This window comes from Ranitomeya variabilis, chromosome 5 (assembly GCF_051348905.1).
Source record: "Ranitomeya variabilis isolate aRanVar5 chromosome 5, aRanVar5.hap1, whole genome shotgun sequence".
NCBI lineage: Eukaryota > Metazoa > Chordata > Amphibia > Anura > Dendrobatidae > Ranitomeya > Ranitomeya variabilis.
In genome coordinates this window covers 342680515-342707633 of record NC_135236.1, presented here as the reverse complement: position 1 = coordinate 342707633, position 27119 = coordinate 342680515, and the positions used below count along the sequence as shown (strand labels likewise).

General features: G+C 41.4%; 1 protein-coding gene across 1 annotated transcript in view; it reads right to left on the bottom strand.

The window, feature by feature from the left end:
• SLC2A13 (solute carrier family 2 member 13) overlaps positions 1-27119 on the bottom strand; it is a 340922-nt gene that overhangs the window by 91341 nt on the left and 222462 nt on the right. The window contains exon 4 of the mRNA XM_077264817.1: positions 5746-5854. Within this exon, the coding sequence (XP_077120932.1) occupies positions 5746-5854 (109 nt within the window). The remainder of the gene's footprint in view (positions 1-5745; positions 5855-27119) is intronic.

Here is a 27119-nt window from a genome sequence, read left to right as displayed (position 1 = left end):
GATGACGCCGCACAGTCTGAAGCGGGTGTAAGGACCCGAGTGTGAGAGGCGAACATATGTGCTGCGCCAGGCCCTGAATCCCAGCCCCGCAGTGTTTTAACAATGTTAAGACACTGCGGGGCTGGGATTCATGGGCATCGCGAACCGCACCGGCCGACATTACATGATGCCAGAAGATGGGCAGCGCTAACGGCGCTAGGCCAGGGGATAACACGACAGCGCAGACTCCTGTACAGCAAATAACAACGCTCGGGAGGCTGCACCCAGCACCAAGGTGGGATTCTTGACACCTGTGCTGCGTCTCATTACAAAGGGAACTCTCGCCTCCATTACACAGTTTGACTGTATAAAGGGCTAAATGTTATACGTGTTCCATTCAGCGTGTGCAAGGAGAAAAATTACAAGAGCAACCTTTGACTTGCGCAGCACTGCTGCTGCATAAGCTGTGGCTCTTCTACTTTGTAACCCCTGAGGGGGGGTTAAAGGTGACTTTTGAAATCGGTTCAATTAGGCTTCGGCCTACACTCTGCTCCACCTGCAGAGCCCGGGCTCCAACAACGCTAGTTGCTGTCCGGAAGTGCTGGCTGCACAGAGCCAAACACCTCGCCAATGTGTCAGTGGGGTCCAGCACCGCCAGCTGTTCCCCTGCTGTGTAGCCGGCAACGTGTCCTGCAAAAGCCACGCAGACACAACACACCCAAAGCTGCCGCCTGTGCAGGCTTCGGCCTACACTCCCCTCCCCCTGCTCCTCCTCCTGCTGTCCCTGGGCTCTAACACACCGCCAGTTGGGGCCCTAGGAAGACAAGCTTGAATAGGTCCCCATCCGGGTTCCAGTACCGTCAGCTGGTTCTCGGCAGTGTCTTTTGCTCTTGTACCTTCTGCTCCCCATCCTGGTTCCAGTACCGTCAGCTGGTTCCGGGCAGAGCCTTTGGCTTAGGTGCCTCCCTCTGGGTATCCGAGTTCCACCAACGTCAGGTGGTCCTTGGTAGTGCTTTCAGGCACGGGTACCTCCTGCTTAGTAACCGGGTTCCAGTAACGTCAGCTGGTCCTCGGTAGTTCCATTGGCTCTTGGACCTTCGGCTACCCATCCGGGTTCCAGTACCGTCAGCTGGTTCTCGGCAGTGTCTTTTGCTCTTGTACCTTCTGCTCCCCATCCTGGTTCCAGTACCGTCAGCTGGTTCCGGGCAGAGCCTTTGGCTTAGGTGCCTCCCTCTGGGTATCCGAGTTCCACCAACGTCAGGTGGTCCTTGGTAGTGCTTTCAGGCACGGGTACCTCCTGCTTAGTAACCGGGTTCCAGTAACGTCAGCTGGTCCTCGGTAGTTCCATTGGCTCTTGGACCTTCGGGTAGCCATCCGAGTTCCAGTTCCATCAGCTGTTTCTCGGCATTTTCTCAGCCTTCTTGTACCTTCTGCTACATTTCCAAGTTCAAGACCCGAAAGACGATGACCCGGAAGACCACCCCTAAGATGATGACGACACCAGAGACGACAACCACCGAGATGACGACGACCCTGGAGACGATGACCCTGAAGACGACCCCGATGACGACGACCCCGATGACGACGACCCCGATGACGACGACCCTGGAGATGACGACCCTGGAGATGACGACGACAACCTGGAAGACCGAGAAGCAGAAGAACAAGAGGCTGCAGAACAAAGAGCAGAAGAACATTAAGCATAAGACTAAATATCAGAGCAAAAGATATTATCTAAATTATAAGCAGAAGAAGACTAAGCAGTGTATGGGGGTGAGTCCGTTCCTCCTCGTGGTGCCCCTGGATAAAGCCTGATGCTGCAGGCCAAACTGAACGCGGACAAATGTAACTGTTTTGTGACAGGCAGAACGGAAGGTGTAATCTTCAAACTTTTATAGATAACAACTACGGGAATGCCTGTCACAAATAAGAATATGATGAAGAAGTTGAATATAAAAAAGATAATAGTTAAATAAAAAGAATATGAACAATGTAAAAAAAAAAATATATATATACGTAGAAAAGAAGAAGATGAATAAGGTGAAGAAGTTGATGTCACAGAAGCTGATGATGAGGATAATGAAGAAGAAAGTGTGGGAGAAGTAAAAAATAGGGTGAAGGGCGTGGAAGTAGTGAAACATCAATATCTGACAAAATAAATAAAAAATTAACATAGTCAAATTCTTTCTAACGCCGAACGTCATAAAAAAATTAAAAATACTGCTATTCTATTTGATTGGGATAAACCCCTGTGCCTTTAATGTCTCCGCCACCTCCCCCAATACATCCTACATTATTCTTAGTTGTTTTCCTTCATGTAGAATTAACCTACAAGGAAAGAAAGGGTTTATTTTAATTCCGATATTTTCGTCCCATTGACTTGCATTGGGATCGGGTATCGGTATCGGATTGGATTCCGATACTGTGACGGTATCGGCCGATACTTTCCGATACCGATACTTTCCGATATCGGAAAGTATCGCTCAACACTAGTGTTCAATATTGATTTCACCCGCTGTATATTGATATCTCATTTTTACTATTCCCTTGACCCATTAACCCATTAATACACTCATTTACATTATTTCATTTCAAATATTTCTTATGAAAATACTTTTTCATTTTTTATATCATCACCATTCATGTCTCAAATCTATACAACTTACATAGAGCACAAATATTTATCATATTTTTAGTGATCAGTCATTTTGGATGTTTTGACTTGTTTTTTGTTTTATGACATTTAACATTCTTTTTTTTTTTTTTCAATTCTACATGTAATTTTTAATGATTATTTTTTACATTTGAATCAGTCACTATTCAGACTGTACAAAACATACTGCATGCCCACAATTTACATCTTATTGTATTTGTCATTTCCTCCAGTAACACCACATGTAAATCTACAGTTATTTATTCCATTTAAATCAACCATTATGTACATCTCACATTATGCATTGTACTTGCAAAAAATATTATTTTTTAAAACATTCACATGCATTAATAAACTGACGTGCTATTGATTACTATTTACACGCATAGTGCTCTTAAACTTTAAAGCCTTTTATATTGTTTCCTTTGGCACCATTCACACTCACCATCAAAGTAAGCCATGTCTTATTCTATTCTTATCTATATTATGTTGTTTTGTTTTACTGATCACTATACAGAATTAATCTGATATAATAAATCAACACAATATACTCTTTTTCTGGTACTTGTCACACTCCTTAAACACGCTAATAAGCACCACCAAAATAGACGGTGTGTTTTTTTCTATTGAGTACTGGTTGGACTTTCTTTGATACTTTCTCAGGAGAGCAAGTTTTTAAGGCTATTGGCATATATTTTGTGCATTGTTTTTCTTGATTACATCACTGTTTTGTTTTTAAATGCTTTCTTACCAAGTGGAATGTGTCCCAATCTGGAATATGTGAGGTTAATGAACCATACCCATATACTGGATGCTATGAAACAACAATCTTTCTCTTACGATGACTAATTATGACTAAGAACCAAGGAGTTCAAAGGCTCGAAACACATAATAACTCCCAATGTCTAATAGATCTCTTGCCTAATCTTTTAATGGAACATACAAGGATATAGATGTATTTAGCAATTTTGGAATAAATAATTGATTTTATCTATTCACGTGTTCTGGATCCTCTACCACCTCACACACCCCTAAGGGTATTTTCAGACAAAGTTCCTTGACAAGAATATTCTGCCAGAAAAATCTCTCTCAGAAACCTGAAAAGGTTTTGGATTTTTTTTGATGATGTTTTGTGCATGGGGCGGTTTTTTTCTTCTAATTTAGATTTCATTTATTGGCCTAATTTGGGGGCTTTTATAAGAAAACTGTCACCATTCCCAGGTTATTTACCGTATTTTCCGGCGTATAAGACGACTGGGCGTATAAGACGACCCCCCAACTTTACCAGTTAAAATATAAAATCTTCTTAAAAGTCGGGGGTCTTCTTATACACCCTATGTCGTCTTATAGGGCCGGTGAATATGTGCCTTTTGGGGGGGGGGGGGGGGGGAGTGATCCTGATGACGAGGGGGCGTCTCACAGGAAAGTAAGTATCCCCCATTACCTTATCGTAGCGGTGCAGCGTGGGGGTCTCAGTGCTGGGAGTGGCGGCGGCGGCTGCTGTGCTCTGGTGCGGCGGCTGCTGTGCTCTGGTGCGGCGGCTCCTCTTCTGTGTGGGGCCTCTGTGCTGTGGGGTGGCGGTGGCGGCGGCATATCTTTATCCAGTTGGGGCTCCTCCGGCATCTCCTTAGCCCTGGAGGCCCCGCCGCAACTCCATCGGTGCAATGCAGCGGCCATTTTCCCGGAGGCAGCTCAATAGGTGCGATGCGGTGGCCTCCGGGAAAATGGCCGCTGCTCAGATTCAGATCTCGTCCCGAAATCTCGGGACACGAGATCTGAATCTGAGCAGCGGCCATTTTCCCGGAGGCCACCACATTGCACCGATGGAGTTGCGGCGGGGCCTCCAGGGCTAAGGAGATGCCGGAGGAGCCCCAACTGGATAAAGATACGCCGCTGCCGCCGCCACCCCACAGCACAGAGGCCCCACACAGAAGAGGAGCCGCCGCACCAGAACACAGCAGCCGCCGCCGCTCCCAGCACTGACACCCCCACGCTGCACCGCTAGGATAAGGTAATGGGGATTACTCACTTTCCTGTGAGACGCCCCCTCGTCATCAGGATCACTCCCCCTCCCCACCCACCATATACACCGGCGTACAAGACGATTCCCGGCGTATAAGACGACCCCCGACTTTTAAGAAGATTTTCGGGGGTTAAAAAGTCGTCTTATACGCCGGAAAATACGGTAGGTGTATCCATATAAATGGCCCACCCAAAAAAGATTGCCTCATCACTGAACATAATGTTCTGTGTTAACTGAGGGTCCTGTTCCAATTTTTGTTTTGGCCATTCTGCAAATTCAGCGCGCCGGTCTGGCATCAGTCGAACATCCCTTCGGCAGCATTAGCTACTCACAAATGGCACCTTTACAAAATCCAGCTGCTGCAGCATCTCATCGAGGATGACCCAGATCGGCGCGCTGAATTTGCAGAATGGGCAAAACAAAAATTGAAACGGGACTCTCAGTTTACGCAGAACATTATGTTCAGTGATGAGGTAAACTTTTTTGGGTGGGCCATTTATATAGATACACCTAAATGACATGGGAATGGTGACATTTTTTTTTTGCGTAGGGTGTCTTGCATTGAAATCTGCTGCAATGACCCGGGTGCTGCGTTCACCAGATATCAACACAATTTCTATCCGCTCCTCACGTGTTAACCTCTGAGACATATCAATGGCTGTAAACAAAGAGGAACTTGTAAATAACTCATGAAAGAATAAAGCGATGGTAAAACAAGGAAACAACATTGTTCCACCACATCTTCCCATTGGAAAAAATAAAGTTGAATCCAAAATGGCCGACTTCAAAGTGGCCACCATGGTCATCACCCATCTTGAAAAGTTTTCCCCCTCCCCTATACTAATGTGCCACAAATAGGAAGCTGATATCACCAACCATTCCCATTTTATTTAGGTGTATCCATATAAATGGCACACCCTGTACATTGGAAGCTGGTCATGAAGGTTAATTTTTCTCTTTAATTGTCCTTTTTAAAGCATCTTGATAAAGTGAATATGATTACTTCGACATGATCCGCTTTATTCATTTTTACCAAATTATTGCTTGAACATATTAACAGAATTAGGTAATAAAATATAGAAGCACATACATTACAGTGTTGATGCCAGCCAATTGTTGGAACATCTGCAATCCACAACCAACTATAAGAGCGCGGCGGGTTGGAGGATATATTAACATTCTGTATATGACAGGTCCACCTTAAAAGAAACAAACAAATAAAGCAGATAATTAAGGGCATTTAGGCACATTAGATTAAAATGTAGATAAAATATTAAAATATCGAGTCATGAAGGCAGATGAACACCCAAGGATTCATGTTATCCTACCTGTGGCTCAAAGATCTATTGATAATCATCCTTGTTGTCCACAGTACAGACATTTTGAGAAATAGAAAGGGTAACTTGGATGGCAAGTCATTTGATTACATGCCAGTAATTAAATAACGAACAAGCCAAACACTGGCTTTTCAGCTGATTGGATCATTCATGCTAACATTAAAATAATCATTCTCAGAAGCACATAGTCCTGTGTAAACAGGAGATGTGCTGCCGACAACGATAATATGCCATGTGCACAGTGCAATTATGTCATCAATCAATGGGACCTAGAATCTTCTGGTTGTGCTAAAAGCTGCAAGTTCTTGTCTACAGTTCAAGACAATTACCTCTCTCTCAGGTGGTAGATGAACCAACCAGGGGAGGTGATCTGCTGGATCTGGTTCTGTCAAATAGACCAAATAGAAATTCAGATCTACAGGCCAGGGGGCATTTGGGAAGCAGTGACCATAACATGGTAAGTTTCAATATAATATTCAATAAAACCTTTCAAACAGGAACTGCAAAAATCTGGGAGTTTAAGAAAGCTGATTTTAAAAAAAAATTAAGGGAAGAGCTTAATCGTGTATTCTGGGACCATGTCGTGGTAACTGGGAATACCGAACATAAATGGCTTATGTTTAAGGAAATACTACTAGAATCTTCGAGAAAAAACTTTGACCATCTGGTAATAAAACAGGAATGTGTCCAGAATAATATGCGCACGCACAGAAGGTATAACTATATTAGGATGAAGGCAACAAGAACACGCATTTATTATTAGTAGTAGTAGTAGTAGACATTTTTATAGCGCCATTTACCCGCATTTTGGGTGACATAACTATGTTTTAATTCATACACCAATTCTGAATGAGTGAATATACAATACCTGGTGTCTTGTCACTACAACAATTCTAATGAGAATATAGTACGACATGTATAATTCAAGAGAATACAAATAGTATGTGCGCATAAGTATTTTGCTATTTATCTGGATCCAAGAAACAAACAATTATGCAATAAAGTATGTAAAAGCTAAAATGCTTGATGAAATGGAAATATACATCATTTCATGAATATTCTGTTTGAAACAACTGATTTATGTATAATTCCAAGGTAGCAGCGTGTTGCTTAGCAACTTTGCCAATTCGGAAATGTGAAGACAATGTGAAAATAATATATATTTTAAAAACTGCATTGTACTATTTTTAGTAGTATTTATTATACAAAGCAGATAATTGTCCTTTCCTTATTTCTAGAGTTGTTGTTTTTTTTTAACAGTGAAATAAAAAAAAAAAATAATAAAGAACGAATCTTTGGGAAAACAGTCAACTTTACTTTGTAAACATTCAACTTGTATTCCAAAGGGGGTTTCCTGGTAATCTAAATAACTGTTTAAATTAAAGAAATCAAAGCAATACTCTCGGCAATCCGTTCCAGTGCTTATCTAGTTTCAACTGATCCGTCCTGGTCCTGTCCTTGTTACAATGGAAATGGCCAGAAACACCCCTCAGTCAATCACTAGCTTCAGTAGTGACCCACCTAATTTCCAATCTGGTGAGGACAGGATATGCAAGCACAGACCAGTGGGCCTGGTAGATATTTTTTCAATCAAGTCAAGGCATTTACAGTAAATCATTTAACAATGCTAACAATGTCTGTGTAAATGGCCCAATGTATCACGTCGATTAACTGATTGCAATATTGTAGACCCACTAATTAGTCTACAATTGTGAAATAGACAAAACTATGTAGTCCAGCTATATCTCCATGTATTGGTTAACAATTTTACAGGCTTTATAGAGTGTATGACAGTTATAACTTTGTGGTCAGCCCACCAACAATTAGGGATGACCAGTGGGTTTTATTGGCCCTTATAGATACTATCACAAGGTTGGTGAAGCACAATAATTGGAATATAGAAGCTAAAGTGCATTTACACTAAACATGTAAACAGGATGCCGATCACCCCAAAACAAGCTAAATGCTCATTCATCAGGGGAAAAAATCTTTTGGTTTGCCTTAAAAAGGGTCAATTAGGCTGCTATAACAAAAAAAAAATCCATAACCAAGCTTAATAATCTTGCAGTTTAACCCCTTTCTGACATTGGACGTACTATCCCGTCGAGGTGGGGTTGGCCCGTATGACCACCGACGGGATAGTACATCCAGCGCGATCGGCCGCGCTCACGGGGGGAGCGCGGCCGATTGCGGCCGGGTGTCAGCTGACTATTGCAGCTGACATCCGGCACTATGTGCCAGGAGCGGTCACGGACCGCCCCCGGCACATTAACCCCCGGCACACTGCAATCAAACATGATCCAGGATCTGTGCACTTCCGATCGCCGATCTGACACAGTGCACAGCAACACGCGATCAAAAAGACGGATATAAATATCCATGGTACCGCTGAAAACGTCATCTTGTCCCACAAAAAACGAGACGCCATACAGCATCATCAAAGAAAAAATAAAAAAGTTATATAGTCCTCAAAATAAAGCGATGCAAAAATAAATATTTTTTCTATAAAATAGTTTTTATCGTATAAAAGCGCCAAAACATAAAAAAAGATATAAATGAGGTATCACTGTAATCGTACTGACCCGAAGAATAAAACTGCTTTATCTATTTTACCAAACGCGGAACGGTATAAACGCCTCCCCCAAAAGAAATTCATGAATAGCTGTTATTTGGTCATTCTGCCTCACAAAAATCAGAATAAAAAGTGATCAAAAAATGTCACGTGCCCGAAAATGTTACCAATAAAAATGTCAACTCGTCCCGCAAAAAACAAGACCTCACATGACTCTGTGGACCAAAATATGGAAAAATTATCTCTCTCAAAATGTGGTAACGCAAAAAATAATTTTTGCAATAAAAAGCGTCTTTCAGTGTGTGACGGCTGCCAAACATAAAAATCTGCTAAAAAACCCGCTATAAAAGTAAATCAAACCCCCCTTCATCACTCCCTTAGTTAGCGAAAAATTAAAAAATTAAAAAAATGTATTTATTTCCATTTTCCCATTAGGGTTAGGGCTAGGGTTAGGGCAAGGGTTAGGGCAAGGGTTAGGGCTGGGGCTAAAGTTACAGTTAGAGTTTGGATTACATTTACGGTTGTGAATAGGGTTGGGATTAGGGTTAGGGGTGTGTCAGGGTTAGGGGTGTGGTTAGGGTTACTGTTGGGATTAGGGTTAGGGATGTGTTTGGATTAGGGTTTCTGTTATAATTGTTTTTTTTTCACTGTTTAGGCACATCAGGGGCTCTCCAAACGCAACATGGCGTCCGATCTCAATTCCAGCCAATTCTGCGTTGAAAAAGTATAACAGTGCTCCTTCCCTTCCGAGCTCTCCCGTGCACCCAAACAGGGGTTTACCCCAACATATGGGGTATCAGCGTACTCGGGACACATTGGACAACAACTTTTGGGGTCCAATTTCTCCTGATACCCTTGGGAAAATACAAAACTGGGGGCTAAAAAATAATTTTTGCAGACAAAAACAAAGATTTTTTATATTCACGGCTCTGTGTTATAAACTGTAGTGGAACACTTGTTGGTTCAAAATTGTTACAACACATCTAGATAAGTTCCTTGGGGGGTCTAGTTTCCAATATGGGGTCACTTGTGGGGGGTTTCTACTGTTTAGGTACATTAGGGGCTCTGCAAATGCAATGTGATGCCTGCAGACCAATCCATCTAAGTCTGCATTCCAAATGACGCTCCTTCCCTTCCGAGCTCTGCCATGCGCTCAAACGGTGGTCCCCCCCCCCCGCATATGGGGTATCAGCGTACTCAGGACAAATTGGACAACAACTTTTGGCATCTAATTTCAACTGTTACCCTTGGAAAAATACAAAACTGGGGGCTAAAAAATAATTTTTGTGGAAAAAAAAATAATTTTTTTTTCATGGCTCTGCGTTATGAACTGTAGTGAAACACTTGGGGGTTCAAAGCTCTCACAACACATCTAGATGAGTTCCTTAGGGGGTCTACTTTCCAAAATGGTGTCACTTGTGGGGGGGTTTCAATGTTTAGGCACATCAGTGGCTCTCCAAATGCAACATGGCATCCCATCTCAATTCCTGTCAATTTTGCATTGAAAAGTCAAACGGCGCTCCTTCCCTTCCGAGCTCTCCAATGAGCCTAAACAGTGGTTTACCCCCACATATGGGGTATCAGCGTACTCAGGACAAATTGTACAACAACTTTTGGGGTCCAATTTCTTCTCTTACCCTTGGAAAAATAAAAAATTGGGGTCGAAATATCATTTTTGTGAAAAAATATGATTTTTTATTTTTACGGCTCTACATTATAAACTTCTGTGAATCACTTAATGGGTCAAAGTGCTCACCACACATCTAGATAAGTTCCTTAGGGGGTCTACTTTCCAAAATGGTGTCATTTGTGGGGGGTTTCAATGTTTAGGCACATCAGGGGCTCTCCAAACGCAACATGGCGTCCTATCTCAATTCCAGTCAATTTTGCATTGAAAAGTCAAATGGCGCTCCTTCGCTTCCGAGCTCTACCATGCGCCCAAACAGTGGTTTACCCCCACAAATGGGGTATCAGCGTACTCCGGACAAATTGTACAACAACTTTTGTGGTCCATTTTCTCCTGTTTCCCTTGATAAAATAAAACAAATTGGAGCTGAAATGCATTTTTTGTGAAAAAAAGTTAAATGTTCATTTTTATTTAAACATTCCAAAAATTCCTGTGAAACACCTGAAGGGTTAATAAACTTCTTGAATGTGGTTTTGAGCACCTTGAGGTATGCAGTTTTTAGAATGGTGTCACACTTGGTTATTTTCTATCATATAGACCCCTCAAAATGACTTCAAATGAGATGTGGTCCCTTAAAAAAAATGGTGTTGTAAAAATGAAAAATTGCTGGTCAACTTTTAACCCTTATACTCCCTAACAAATAAAAAAATGTTGGTTCCAAAATTGTGCTGATGTAAAGTAGACATGTGGGAAATGTTACTTAAGTATTTTGTGCGACATATCTCTGTGATTTTATTGCATAAAAAGTCAAAGTTGGAAAATTGCGAAATTTTCAAAATTTTCGCCAAATTTCCATTTTTTTCACAAATAAACGCAGGTAATATCAAATAAATTTTATCACTATCATGAAGTACAATATGTCACGAGAAAACAGTGTCATAATCACCGGGATCCGTTGAAGCGTTCCAAAGTTATAACCTCATAAAGGGACAGTGGTCAGAATTGTAAAAATTGGCCCGGTCATTAACGTGCAAACCACCCTTGGGGGTAAAGGGGTTAAAGAGGCTGCCAGTCACCTAATGAATGAGCAAAATGCTCATTTGTCAAGGGAAATGATCTTTTGTGCTGAACAAAATATAACTTTGCACAACAGCACATAATCGTGTGTGTACAGGACTTACAGTGATGAGAATAGTTGTTGTGAACTCTGTTTTCGGGCTCCCTCTTGTGGTCACAGGTGGTATTGTGTGAGTTTTGTTTTTGGGCTCCTCCTGGTGGCTTTGTTTGTTATCCTGCGGATCTGTGGTTGGATCAGCTGCCTCGTTATGCACTAGGGAGTTTCCTATTTAGCTCTGCTTCACCTCCACTTGTTGCCGGCTGTCAATGTACTCAGTGCTATTCTGATTACTCCTGATTATCTTCGGTTTCAGTCTCTTCAGGAGAAGCTAAGTTCTGTTTAATTATTTTTTGCTCATCAGTCTGCAATATGATTTCTGTGTATGATGAGTTTAGTCCAGCTTGCTAATATGTGATTTCTTCTGCTGGTTTGCTCTGGGGTACAGAGTTGCTTCCCCCGCACCGTTAGTTGGTGCGGGGGCTCGTGTGATCTCTGCGTGGATATTTTGAATAGGGTTTTTAATTGACCGCACAGTTCCCTTTCTATTATCTGCTTTCTAGTGTTAGCGGGCCTCATTTGCTAAATCTAATTTCATCTCTGCGTTTGTGCTTTCCCCTTAACTCACCGTTAATATTTGTGGGGGGCTATTCTATATCTTTGGGGTCATTTCACTGAGGCAAGTGAGGACTTTCGTTCCCTCTAGGAATAGTCAGTTTCTCAGGCCGTGAAGAGACGTCTAGGATTTTCAGGTAACGTTCCACGGCTGCCTATAGTTGTTTGCGGATAGGATCAGGTTGCGGTCAATTCAGTTACCACTTCCCCAGAGTTTGTAGTCGGTTTAGTTACTTAGCTAGTCCTACTTGCGATCCTTGCCACTAGGATCATAACAAATAGTAGAGCAGATCATTAAGAAAACTTGGTTAAGCACGGTCTGCCTGTGTAACCGGGCTTTTTGAGGACCACCAATTGGTAGTTGTTTAATGCTGCTAGTTGGTATGGAAAATTGAGCAATAAAGCACCACTCCAGCATTTTATCTCACCGCTGACGTTCGGTCACTAATTTAAGTTCCCTGCCACTAGTATTATACTGTACTTGCTAGCCACCATCTTTTGTTTTCAGCAGGGCTAGATGTGACTAGTAGGATCATTCCAGTGTTTGACAGATGAACCGGAGGCGACTTCTCAATGTAAGGCTATGAGAGCCAGAACGAGGTTCTCATAGACTAACATTGATCGACTGTAACCGTTAACTCTGACTTTTTGTCAGTGAGAACCATAGGTCACAAGATGGCATAACAGGACCAGAGCAGTGTTGAGAAAAGCAGAAGATGGCAGCATGTGAGTATAATACTAAGGGCAGGGAACATGGATTACTGATACAACTACAGCGCAGTGGTCAAATAAAAATAAAAAACTCTGTAGCAGTGCTACTAACCTAAGTTCCCAGCCTCAAGTCCTATACTTCCCAACCGCCATCTTCATTCCTGTGTTTGTTGGAGCGATCTAGAAGTAACCACTCAAGTTAAGTCTATGAGACCCAGAGCAAGGCACTTCCCTATAGACTTGCATTGAGAGCTTGTGACTGTTACCCCTAACTTTCACCCAGTCAGAAGTTGAGGTCACAAGATGGCGACGAGGGACCGAAGTGGTGCCAGGAAGAGCTGAAGACAGTGGCTGGTAAGTATACAGCCAGGGTCAGGAAGCCTAAAACACCAAAAACGAAAATAAATAAAAATGCTGGAGAAGTCCTTTAACTACTTCCCGACAATGGATGTATCCATATGTCATGGTCGGCTGGGACTTACCGACCTATGAAATATGAATACGTCATCTCGATTTTGCACGCACAGAGGCTCTGTGAGAATGATTCCCGCCGACTGTCAGCTGATTCAGACAGCTGACACCCGGCACTCGGTGCAGAAGCAGTGCCCACACAGCTCCCAGCAATTGAACCCCCTAAGTACTGTGATCAATATCGATCACACGATTTAGCAGGCAAGCAGACAGTGCTCTCCAATCAACATCTACGCAACGTCATTGCAAGGGGCAGATCATTGCCATGGTGACCCGATGTCGCCATGACAAAATCCGGGTCACTAGATATAGCAAACTTGCTAGATCATTCTCAGAGCATCATGTAGGAAGTTTGTCAGTGCAATGCTGACAATTGGTAAAGCATAGGAATGCTCCTGCATTCTTATGCTTTACAAGCAATCAGACTGCAAAAATTGAAAGTGCAATAGTTGGACAAGGTAAAAAAAAAATAATAATATTGAACGAATGTTTAAGAAAAAAAAACACAAACTAATATAATAATAATATAAAAGATATATAGTTATATATGTATATATACACACACACACAAATAATACACTGCTTAAAAAATAATGGGGGAACACTTAACAACAGACTATAACTCCAAGTAAATCAAACTTCTGTGAAATCAAACTGTCCACTTAGGAAGCAACATTGTTTGACAATCCATTTCGCATGCTGTTGTGCAAATTGAATAAACAACAAGGAAATTATTGGCAATTATCAAGACACACTCAAAGGAGTGGTTCTGCAGGTGGGGACCGCAGACCACATCTCAGTACCAATGCTTTCTGCCTGATATTTTGGTCACTTCTGAATATTGGTTGTGCTTTCACACTCGTGGTAGCATGAGACGGACTCTACAACCCACACAAGTGGCTCAGGTAGTGCAGCTCATCCAGGAGGGCACATCAGTGTGAGCTGTGGCAAGAAGGTTTGCGGTGTCTGTCAGCGTAGTGTCCTGAGGCTGGAGGCGCTACCAGGAGACAGGCCAGTACACCAGGAGACAGGCCAGTACACAAGGAGACATGGAGGGGACCGTAGGAGGGCAACAACCTAGCAGCAGGACCACTACGTCAGCCTTTGTGCAAGTAGGAACAGGAGCACTGCCAGAGCCCTGCAAAATGACCTCCAGCAGGCCACAAATGTGCATGTGTCTGCACAAACTGTTAGAAACCTACTCCATGAGGATGGTCTGATTGCCCGACGTCCACAGATGGGGGTTGTGCTCACAGCCCAACACCATGCAGGATGCTTGGCATTTGCCACAGAACACCAGGATTGGCAAATTCGCCACAGGAGCCCTGTGCTCTTCACAGATGAACGCAGGTTCACATTGAGCACATGTGACAGACGCTACAGAGTCTGGAGACGCCATAGAGAACAATCTGCCAGCAACATCCTTCAGCATGTCCGGTTTGGCAGTGGGTCAGTAATGGTGTGGGGTGGCATTTCTTTGGAGGGCCACATAGCCCTCCATGTGTTTGCCAGAGGTAGCCTGACTGCTATTAGGTACCGAGATGAGATCCTCAGACCACTTGTGAGACCATATGCTGGTGCGGTGGGCCCTGGGTTCCTCCTAATGCAGGACAATGTCAGACCTCATGAGGCTGCAGTGTCAGCAGTTCCTGCAAGGTGAAGGCCCCCGGCAATTGCTATATTCACGTTGATGAGCTTCAAGAGGTAGTCACCAGAAATGGTCTTCAAACAATCTTGAAGGAGTTCCCAGAGATGCTTAGCACTTGTTGGCCCTTTTACCTTCACTCTGCGTTCCAGCTCACCCCAAACCATCTTGATTGGGTTCAGGTCTGGTGACTGGAGGCCAGGTCATCTGGCGTAGCACCCCATCACTCTCCTTCTTGGTCAAATAGCCCTTACACAGCCTGGAGGTGTGTTTGGGGTCATTGTCCTGTTGAAAACTAAATTATGGTCCAACTAAACTCAAACCGGATGGAATAGCATGCCGCTGCAAGATGCTGTGGTAGCCATGTTGGTTCAGTATGCCTTTAATTTTGAATAAATCCCCAACAGTGTCACCAGCAAAGCACCCCCACACCATCCCACCTCCTCCTCCATGCTTCATGGTGGGAACCAGGCATGTAAAGTCCATCCGTTCACCTTTTCTGTGTCGCACAAAGACACGGTGGTTGGAACCAAAGATCTCAAATTTGGACTCATCAGACCAAAGCACAGATGTCCACTTGTCTAATGTCCATTCTTTCTGTTCTTTAGCACAAACTAGTCTGCTTGTTGCTTGTACTTAGCAGTGGTTTCCAAGCAGCTATTTTACCATGAAGGCCTGCTGCACAAAGTCTCCTCTTAACAGTTGTTGTACAGATGTGTCTGCTGCTAGAACTGTGTGGCATTGACCTGGTCTCTAATCTGAGCTGCTTTTAACCTGCGATTTCTGAGGCTGGTGACTCGGATAAACTTATCCTCAGAAGCAGAGGTGACTCTTGGTCTTCCTTTCCTGGGGCGGTTCTCATGTGAGCCAGTTTCTTTGTAGCGCTTGATGGTTTTTTCAACTGCACTTGGGGACACTTTCAAAGTTTTCCCAATTTTTTCAGGCTGACTGACCTTCATTTCTTAAAGTAATGATGGCCACTCATTTTTCTTTACCTAGCTGCTTTTTTCTTGCCATAATACAAATTCTAACAGTCTATTCAGTAGGACTATCAGCTATGTATCCACCAGACTTCTGCTCAACACAACTGATGGTCCCAACCCCATTTATAAGGCAAGAAATCCCACTTATTAAACCTGACAGGGCACATCTGTGAAGTGAAAACCATTTCCGGTGACTACCTCTTGAAGCTCATCAAAAGAATGCCAAGAGTGTGCAAAGCAGTCAAAGCAAAAAGTGGCTACTTTGAAGAACCTAGAATATAAGACATATTTTCAGTTGTTTCACACTTTTTTGTTAAGTATATATTTCCACATGTGTTAATTCATTGTTTTGATGCCTTCAGTGTGAATTTACAATTTTCACTATTTGTATTGCTGGCGCACCGCAATGGCTCAATGAATAAACAGGGGTGCAAATAAAGTGGGCAATTGGAGTAACAATGGTCAAAGAGAAGAGAAAAAAGAAGCCACTATAGAATATGCACACCACCCATGAAATTATCAAAAATAGGCAAACTTTGTTAACAACAATAAAAACACATTAAAAACAATGCACAAATCTCCCTCATGAATCCTGCTCCCATGCAAATCAATAATGCTGTGGAATATACCACTGTATGAAGCACCTGGCACCCAGAAAATCACATAAAATGATTCAGAAATACAAAACACCCAGGGTACATAATATAACCGACTAAACAGTAGGGTGTATGAAGAACACATAAAAGCACAGGCACAGTAAAAAGAGCACCCCCAATATGTAAGGCTTCTACATTGAGCAGAAAGCTCAGATAATGCCTAAGGGTAACACGTTTTTACTGTGCCTGTGCTTTTATGTGTTCTTCATACACCCTACTGTTAGTTCGGTCATATCATGTACCCTGGCAATTTATGATTTTCATAGTCATGAAAATACAGAAAAATCTTTAAATGAGAAGGTGTGTCCAAACTTTTGGTCTGTACTGTATGTGTATATATACATACATACATTATATATATACATATATATATATATATATATATATATATATATATATATATATATACACACACACATACACACACATATACATACACACACACACACTACCGTTCAAAAGTTTAGGGTCACTTAGAAATTTCCTTATTTTTGAAAGCACAGTTTTTTCCAATGAAGCCAACATTAAATGATTCAGAAATACACTCTATACCAGTGGTCCCCAACTCCAGTCCTCAAGAGCCACCAACAGGTCATGTTTTCAGGATTTCGTTAGTATTACACAGGTGATGGAATTATTGCCTGTGAAGGTAATGCAATTATCACCTGTGCAATACTAAGCAGATCCTGAAACCATGACCTGTTGGTGGCTCTTGAGGACTGGAGTTGAGAAACTCTGCTCTATACATTGTTAATGTGGTAAATGTCTATTCTAGCTGCAAATGTCTGGTTTGTAATGCAATATCTTCATAGGTGTATAGAGGCTCATTTTCAACAATCACTCCAGTGTTCTTATGGTACTTTGTGCTTGCTAACTGTGTTAGAAGGCTAATGGGTGGTTAGAATACCCTTGAAAACCCTTGTGCAAGTATGTTAGCACAGCTGAAAACAGTTTGGCTGATTACAGAACCTATAAACCTGACCTTCCTTTGAGCTAGTTGAGAATCTGGAGCATTAAATTTGTTGGTTCCATTAAACTCTCAAAATGGCCAGAAAAATATAACTTTCATGTGAAACTCGACAGTCTATTTTTGTTCTTAGAAATGAAGTCTATTCCATGCAAGAAATTACTAAGAAACTGAAGATTTCCTACAACGGTGTGTACTACTACGTTTCGTTGAGAGTACAAACAGGCTCTAACCAGAGTAGACAGAGAAGTGGGAGGCCCTGCTGCACAACTGAGCAACAAGACAAGTACATTAGAGTCAGTTTGAGAAATCGACACCTCACACGTCCTCAACTGACAGCTTCATTAAATAGTACATGCAAAATGCCAGTGTCAACGTCTACAGTGAAGAGGTGACTCCGGGATGCTGGCCTTCAGGGCAGAGTGGCAAAGAAAAAGCCATATCTGAGACTGGCTAATAAAAGGAAAAGATTAATATGGGCAAAAGATCACAGACATTGGACAGAGGAAGATTGGAGAAAAGTGTTATGGACAGACAAATCCAAGTTTGAGGTGTTTGGATCACACAGAACATTTGTGAAGCGCAGAACACCTGAAAAGATGCTGGAAGAGTGTCTGACGCCATATGTCAAGCATGGTGGAGGTAATGTGATGGTCTGGGGTTGCTTTGGTGCAGGTAAAATGGGAGTTTTATACAAGGTAAAAGGGATATTGAATAAGGAAGGCTGTCACTCCATTTTTCAGTGCCATACCCTGTGGACAGAGCTTGATTGGAGCCAATTTCATCCTACAACAGGACAATGACGCAAAGCACACCTCCAAATTATGCAAGAACTATTTAGGGAAGAAGCAGGCAGCTGGTATTCTATCTGTAATGGAGTGGCCAGCGCAGTCACCAGATCTCAACCCCATTGAGCTGTTGTGGGAGCAGCTTGACCGTATGGTACGCAAAAAGTGTCCATCAAGCCAAACCAACTTGTGGGAGGGGCTTCTGGAAGCATGGGGTGAAATTTCTCTAGATTACCTCAGCAAATTAACTGCTAGAATGTCAAAGGTCTGTAATGCTGTAATTGCTGCAAAGGGAGCATTCTTTGACAAAAGCAAAGTTTGAGGGAGAGAATTATTATTTCAAATTAAAATCTTTTCCGGAACCCTGTCAATTTCTGTACTAGATTTTCAATTCATTTGGCTACTCATTTGATTAATAAAAGTATGAGTTTTCATGGAAAACAAAAAATTGTCTGGGTGACCCTACACTTTGGAATGGTAGTGTATATAATATATATATATATATATATATATATATATATATATATATATATATATATATATATATATACACACACACACACACACACACAGTATATATATATATTTTGTTATCTGTACGACCCAACAGTAAGTGCAGTAACCTTTTTCGAGGTCTTTATTTGGTGTTATATCTATATATACATACACAAATATATATACACACACATTATATATATATATATATATATATATATATATATATATATATATATATTCATACATACACAAAGTGAACATATATTGATAAATGTCATGAGATGTATCTGTTTTGTAGCCACAAAATTTCTGAAAAACAAAATGGGTATGTACTATGTCGACCTTAATGAACAGGGCACTGGATAAAGAAGACTGCTTTATTCCAAGCACCATCCCTGCCTCACAGGCGGTCGGTTGTATTGCAGCTCACTTTTTGTCAGTAGAATGAAGTTGCAATACCAGGCACAAGTGAAGCGCTATAGATGAAAACATCTCATCTAGGACAACCCTTCTACATTCCCACTCTCTTTTGTGTTATTTTTAACAAAGAATTTAACATTTAAAATGTTTAGTATTGTGTCTCACACAAAAGCAATTAATACAGGACTAATTAACCAATCAGAATTCTGAAGGTCATCCAAGATTTGAATAATTGGCAGCATTTTGTGGATATCTTGAATTGAAACTGATTTACTCATCTCCGGTTATTTTGTTTTTGCTGTTGCTTGGAGTATAATACACTTGTGCTATAAATACAAAGTGGTCCCCCATCATTCAGGAGATAATCATCAACACGATGTAGAATCGAGACATACACAGTATAGAAAATGAGAAATTTCTTCACAAAAACTATGTCTACTAAGCTGCGGGCCACATTTATAATTTAGTTTACCAGTAATAGCAAAATATACGGATGTCAATCTTGCAGAGGTCATATATGAAATAAACAGAGAGGTACGCTGAGATCGGAGACGTTGAATCAACAACGGGAAGGATCAGGTCAAGATTAACTTACTTGCTCAACTGCTTCAGGACCAAGCCAGTTTTATTCTTAAAGGGAACCTGTCTGCACAATATTTTGCATATTAAAGTAAAGGCATGGCCATAATACTGCAGTTATACAGATTCGATTGATATAATTAGTTAAGAAATCAACAAGGTGGTTGTACCTAAATCAGTATTTGAAGGTTAGGTGTACAAGCGTTCGGTGCATAGGGGCGGGACTGTGATTAGGGTCTTCGGCTCAGGCCCGGCCCCTCTGCCTGCCTCTGGTGTCTGTTCCACAGATCACTGCTTTGTGAGCGACCTGCCACCTGTTTGAAATTTTACACCAGAGCCTTTGCTGCAGCCAGACCTCCCGGCGGTCTTTAGTAAAATGGCGGCGCATGCGCAGATTGAGATCCTAACTCAATGACGTCCTTTAGAGATTTAATGGAGGGAGATCTCTAAGCTCGCAAGCTTACAATCTATGAGAAGAATTGTGATTAGGTTTAAAAATTGCTGGGTTTGATGTGAAAATATTTCAAGATCTGATTAAACTAAATATGGGATTAAACTTTATACTTTTTCTTGGTGTCTTGAAATCTACTGATTACAAAGGGTATGTAAAATATGATGGTCAGTTTATGTAGATGGCCATCGTGTGGTATTTTACATCAGTGGGACTTTTGTGGCAACATTGTACATCTTTGTGTCATTTTAGATAAACCCGATTAAGATTGGATGTTTGTATTGTTTTTTGACCACATGTAAAAGAAAAACAATGGCAGAGTTAAACGTGCCAAAACCTTTATGGTAAATTCTTACATCTGAAGACCTATTATGGATTCAACATGTCTCATATTCTGGAGAGCCCAACACATCTTTTCATTAAATCAGGAAATTTATTGATTTCAAATTGACACTATGTAATACTTCACTTGACCAGTGGTGGCACTGCATGGCTCCTCCACACTTTACAGCGGATAGTTGGAGGTCACAGTAGAAGGACACGCTCTGATCAAAGTATCATTGTGAAAGTGTTCTAACGAAGAACTGTCCAAAACAGACCCTCATTGTAAAGTATATCAAATTTAATTATACGGCACTTATGTCACCATAACAAAGCATGTCTAGAAGTGTGCATAATATTCCGGCAAAAAAGTTTGTGTGTCTAAATATGTGGCAATATATTTAAATGATAAAAAAAAAATAAACTTAGATTGGTACTAAAAATTTTAAATTTTAAAGACCATCTTTTTTTTTTTTTTTTTTTTAACTATTGTTTAAAGGCTGTCACTAGTATTTGCCACCTAAACTGAGAACAGCACAATATAGTGACAGAGACCCAGATTCCAATGATGTATCACTTACAGGGCTGCTTAGTATAGTTTTAATTAAACATCACTGTTTTATCAGAAGGTGATCATTAGAGGTCTAATAAACCTGCTGCCAGGTAGTCAAGCATATTCACGAGCTCTGTATAACCCCACCTCCACCACTGACTGGCATCTTTTTGTGTACACAGACAGAAAACTGCGAAACAATGATGTGGGGGGAGTTATATAGAGCCCAACATTTAGAGAACTGCCAGATCTGCAGCAGATAAAACAGGGATTGTATCAAAATGACAGAAAGCAGCCCAGCAAGTGATCCATCACTAGAATCAGAGTCTCTGTCTCTACTTTACGCTGCTCTCAGATTAGCTGGCAAAAATCTGGTGACAGATTTTTTTTAAATGACTGTTTACAAAGATGATCTTTAAAATATCTATTACCAATGATTAATATGATGTATATGCGTCTTCTTTCTACCTTAAAATTACTAAGCTATAAAAATTGGATCAAAATTTTATGTCAAAATTCATCAATGATTCAGCTGATTTTTTCAAATACAATGCTCCAAATCCCTTATACAGTCTTTGAGCTATAAGATGTTTTTTCTTCTAGTAGACTTCTAAGCGGAATGCATATATGGTAATACCAATGAAATCAAGAGCACAATATACAAAATTGGTTAACAGTAAACGTCTAAACGCCCCATTGTGGTAAATGCAGTTGTTTAAATTCTAAAAGACTTGAAAGAAATAAAACAGTTTTGAACATTATAAGGATAGATTGCAAAACTAACAAGCATAAAATGTTGGACCTAAAATTCAGACAGTATTATAAGACGAACAGAACTTTAAAACTGGTCATATGTATGAGATAGCTGTGGACCGGGCGGATGTTTGGCAGATAGTTACAGTAGGTTTCCAAAGTTCTCCATACAAGAGTGTTCAATCTCAGGCAGAGAGGAGAAAGCCTCTGCCAAACACCTTTGGTAACTGCTTATTTCTCCTAAACACAACAGGATCAGATTAAACCTGTACGAGCCAATGGTCGGCCAAAATCATCTGGTTTAGACAGTTTATATCTAATGTGTATGGGTGCTTTCTTACTTGCTGCCATAGCCTCAAAAAATCTTAGTTACTTACCGGTAACGGGATTTTACAGAGCCCATGACCGCACCACCTAGAGAAGGTTTACACCCATCAAGGACAGGAAACCTACTGAATAAAATGGCGGTACCTCTCCTCCGCGTCGGTTTTGGTTTTAGAGCATGAGAGAACTTCCAGACAGTGTAACATAACCATCACCCAAAATATATTCTTTCCTAAACACCCTTAAAGTGCGCACCACTAGTGATAAAACGGGGAGGGAATATAAGGGTGCTGTCATCGGCTCTGTAAAATCCTGTGACCGGTAAATAACTAAGATTTTTCCCCTTCTCCCATGACAGCACCACATGAGAGATTTCTATAGATCAAAGCACCCTAGGGAGGGATCACCGCTTGTAACACCTTTCTCCCAAAGGATAGGTCATCAGAGGAAGACAGCTTAAGATGGTAGTGTTTATAGAAGGTTGAAGGGGAAGACCATGTTGCCCCGCCTTACATATTCTGTTGATCGATGGTGGAATGGGCTTTCAGGTTCTCAGGAACAGGCATATTACTAGAGCTGTGCGCTAGGCTAATGGCGTCCTTGGAGATGGCGCTGTTGGCGATGCTGTAATGGCTCCTGTGTCGGCTGCAGCTGTGGTAAGTGCTGCTGTTTCTGCACATCCATGTTCAGGACTGCTGCAGAAATGCCACCATAACCATTGGCACATCGCCCGCAGACTCGGGCGGCCTCATTTTCCGATGCACTCATTGTCAGGTTGTGCCGGCACCTCAACAGCGCACCCCGCATGTGCGCAGATCTGGAAAACAGCTCCGTGCACATCGCCAGGGTGCTCCTGCAACCCAAGAGCACACAGTCCCGAGACCTCATGTCGGCCAGAGACTTTGCCTCAAGAGGTCTCAGCCTGCACGGCGTCGTACCGACTTCCTGGTCTGTGGGTGTTACCTCACACTCCAGAAGGCATCCAGTCCTGGAGACCCTCCAGATCCTGGGTAAGTCAAGTACCATAAGGACAGGAAACTAAAACTGATGCGAAAGAGAGGTACCGCTGTTTTATTCAGTAGGTTTCCTGTCATTGATGGGCAGATACCCTCTCTTAGGTGGTGCTGTCATGGGAGAAGGGGAAAAAAGGAACTTTCTGCTTAACGTGTTTGCGTGGGTTTCCGCGGGTTCTCCGGTTTCCTCCCACATTCCAAAGATATACTGATAGGGAATTTAGATTGTGAGCCCCAATGAGGCAGTGCCGATAATGTAAATGCTGTGGAATTTGTGGCACTATATAAGTGAGTAAAATAAATACATATCTGATATCAAGAACGTACTTCTATTACTCGATGCTCAGACATTGTGAGACCATCCAGTTGTGCTTAACAGTAATAATCAGAAGTAACATTGGAAAAAAATTAAAAGAAACGTTCAGTTGCTGACAAATCTATGACCCCTGCACATTAGAAGAGATTACTTTTTAAAGTTATGATTACGGTTTAATTACAAACTTTTGTATAGTTACAGTTTAATTATGAACTTATGAATAATTAATCTCCTACCAACTTAACAGCATTGAGTGTTATAAAAGTAATATTACCCAGAGACTATAAATGTGCCAATCATTTCAAATCTAACGGCAAGAAGCAGACGCAGCAGACTATTGCCAGGTGAAGAGGAAAGAATAAGATCCTAATCAGCATTCTTTACAATTTCTACAAAACTTTACAAGCCACACTTCTGAAATAATGCCCATAGCAAACATGTAAGTGCATTGGTTTCTGCAATGATGTTATGGAAGGCTGTGATGTCGGTAATTGTGTGTATGCTGCAGAAACTAGGAAGGCCCGTCTGATGCAGATAAGTGGGTGACGCCAGACTGCCGGTCAACGTAGAGCACTACATGTGATTGGCTCCAACAAAATATTAGGTAGGAAAAGGAAACTGGTGTTCTGCGCTGCTGGGGAGGATCCAAACCAAGATTCAGTGAGGCAGAGAGCATGACAATACGGTGGATTATTTTCAACATGTTTCCAATTCATCCAAATTCTTCATCAAGATAAACAACAGAGAAGCCAGCATCGCAAAACACAAGTTTCCTTTTCCTACTTGAAATACCTCCCAATGTCCTGAAATCCTGAAGAAAAAAAAAAGTCTTAATTGCTGCTGATTGGCCAAGAGCTCTCCTTTAAACAGTAGCCGTTGTTTTAATTTTTATTTCATAAACTAATAATACACATGAACATAAGCAACTTTGTAATATATCTTATCACATAAATCTGCTACTTTCTCTGCAAGTATCAATCATTATCAAAATTCTCACTTCTGAGATAAAATCTGTATTCAGTGCAGACAGACTTTCCGATTATGGAGACAGAAGATTGCGGCTACGGCTACAATTCTATGTAGATAGAAGGGAGAGGTGGAGCTCCGCATCTAGCGCCTTCCTTCTAGCTACATAGAATTGTATCAGTAGTCGCTGCCATCTCAGTAATGGGAACGTCTGTCTGCACTGAATACAGATTTTGCCCAAGAAGTGAGAATTTTGATAACGACTGATCAATCCTGGAAGAGAAAAGCAGATTTCTTGGATAAGATAAATTAGAAAATAGCTTATTTTCATGTGTATTATGGATTTATGAAATAAAAAAATAAAACGACGGTTACACAGTAACAGTGTGCTATCTGCACTTACCAGTGTATCTAGTGCACCATTTCCTATTTCTTAGCATTATGTAAAGTAACCTTACTTGGATTAGCAAAGCTGCAACAGATAAAACAGCGATCTCATATAAACAGACACAAGAAATCCAGTAGTTGACGGACCACCCTGATGATAAAGCGAGCGGCTGCAGCCCCAGCAAACCAGCCTAACATGACAAGCACCATTTACCTGAGATTACTACCATATCTGTGAAGTGACAGGTTACCTTTAGTACGCCCTACAAATTAGTACTCACTGCCTTCTTTCTAACTCATGAAAATCTAAAACGAATAGTAAAATAAAAATAACAATATCTTCTTACTGCTACAATATAAAATGTCCAAGCAGGGCAAATTACATGAATAGCTATTTAGCTGAAATGGAGGAGATGGGGCCTGAGAGTGCAGAAAAAGGAAAAAGACTGAAAGTCAGCTCTGCACTAAACTATTATTTCTGTTCAAGCCTCCAATTTTTTCAGCTATTTCTAGGCTCAAAAGCCTCCACTGAAAATATAGACACCATAACAAATTTGCAGTCACCCCGACACCTCATTCACATACTGTAGTAGCGGATTTTAGAAGCGGTGGTCACTCCCTACTTCCTGATGGGAAGAGTCAGGCTCTACCCAAGCTTTTATTCCTGTCCTGCACATACTGTGTATAGTGTCTGTAATCTCTAGATCGGATATTCTTCAAGCACGTAATATGTTGGCACGTTACACTGGAACACGACCATATGTACAGGGCCGAAGTGTAGCTACAGTATCTATGCTTTTGGGTATTGCTTCAGTGTTACCCAGCAGTTCATGTGCAATTACTGGAAATAGTAGGTCAGAATGGAGGAAAAAGAGACACTGGGGAAATTTAATAACTTCTACTATAAACTGAATATATATTCATTTACCGGTGATAGGAGATAGTCACTGCCGTCATTAGACACATCAATATGAGGATCAAGCTAAGCAGAAAATATGCTGTACATGTTAATGAAATGCACTTTTGCTACAGAATTGTTAATAGAGCCAACCGATGTCCCTTATGGCTTCTTTAATATTATGCCACGGATATATTTCACTACCAGTTGCTAGGATACACCACAAAGGGGATTCTGTGTTCACATGGACAGTGATGATGAACTAAACAGTGACATACTTTGCTTGAATTTGTCGAGAAGCAAGTGCTACCCATAACCAGAAAATTTTTTAAAAGAAAATTAATCAGATGTAATACAGCTACCATGGCTTGGGAACGCCATCTTCAAGGGGTTTCATTGAAAACAGAAAAGGTCACATACTTTAAGCAATGAAATGTCTTCAGTTCTAGGCTTCCCACTATGCATTCTCTATGTTCATGGTAGTGAATTTTACAGAAAAATAAACATTTGCAACAACTCAACTGTGCCCATAATAAAAAAATTTTTTTCTTTACTATTTCTGCCACATGCCTGAAATGCAGATACATCAGTGTACGTACACACACACACACACACACTGCAATAACCAGGGCTGTGGAGTCAGTAAGCTAAACCGCAGACTCCTCAGTTTCCCTGACTCCGACCTCACAGCACTGCCCCCTACTGAGCATGTACATAAAGTGCAGCACAGATTCATCCACCCTACTGAGCATGTACATAAAGTGCAGCACAGATTAATCCCCCCTACTGAGCATGTATATAAAGTGCAGCACAGATTCATCCCCCCACCCCCTACTGAGTATGTACATAAAATACAGCATAGATTCATTTCAGCTAACAGCCTAGATCCTTAGATCACGAACAGAACAGACATTTATAGGAAATTTCCCAAATTATTATGAAAAACATTTACAGCACATCCTGCATTGCACTACTGTACCCAATGTATTATATGTTTTAGAGGTCGGAGTTGGTCCATTTTATACTGACTGACTCCACCAAAATAGACACCACCTACATGTCTCCAAAGTACTGGCAATAACGCCTGTGCAAGTGTGACTGACGTATCTGAAAGTTGATTTACGCTTTTAGAAAAGTCACATGGGTATTATTATGCATGAGACCAGAGCTGATTCCATCATGAGAGCAGTGATCTAAAGAGTCTCTCGGGGGGCGGTACAGTGCTCCTACGGGATTGTGCCATCCCCTGAGAGACACCACTCAGCCTCAGGCTGTGCAAATTTGCACAGTTTCACCAAATTTGACAGCTGTAACACTATGTTCTGTGCTGGTGGTAGAGAAATCACACAGTCCTGCATGCTCGGTATTCATGTTGCTGCTCCTCCTTGCCCCCTAGTCCTTCTCTCCAATGACAGTGGGGGAAGTCAGACTGAGGTTCAATATTTTTGCACCTTATGGAGGTGTTTTGCATCAGGATTCAGGCATAATCACCTGAATGA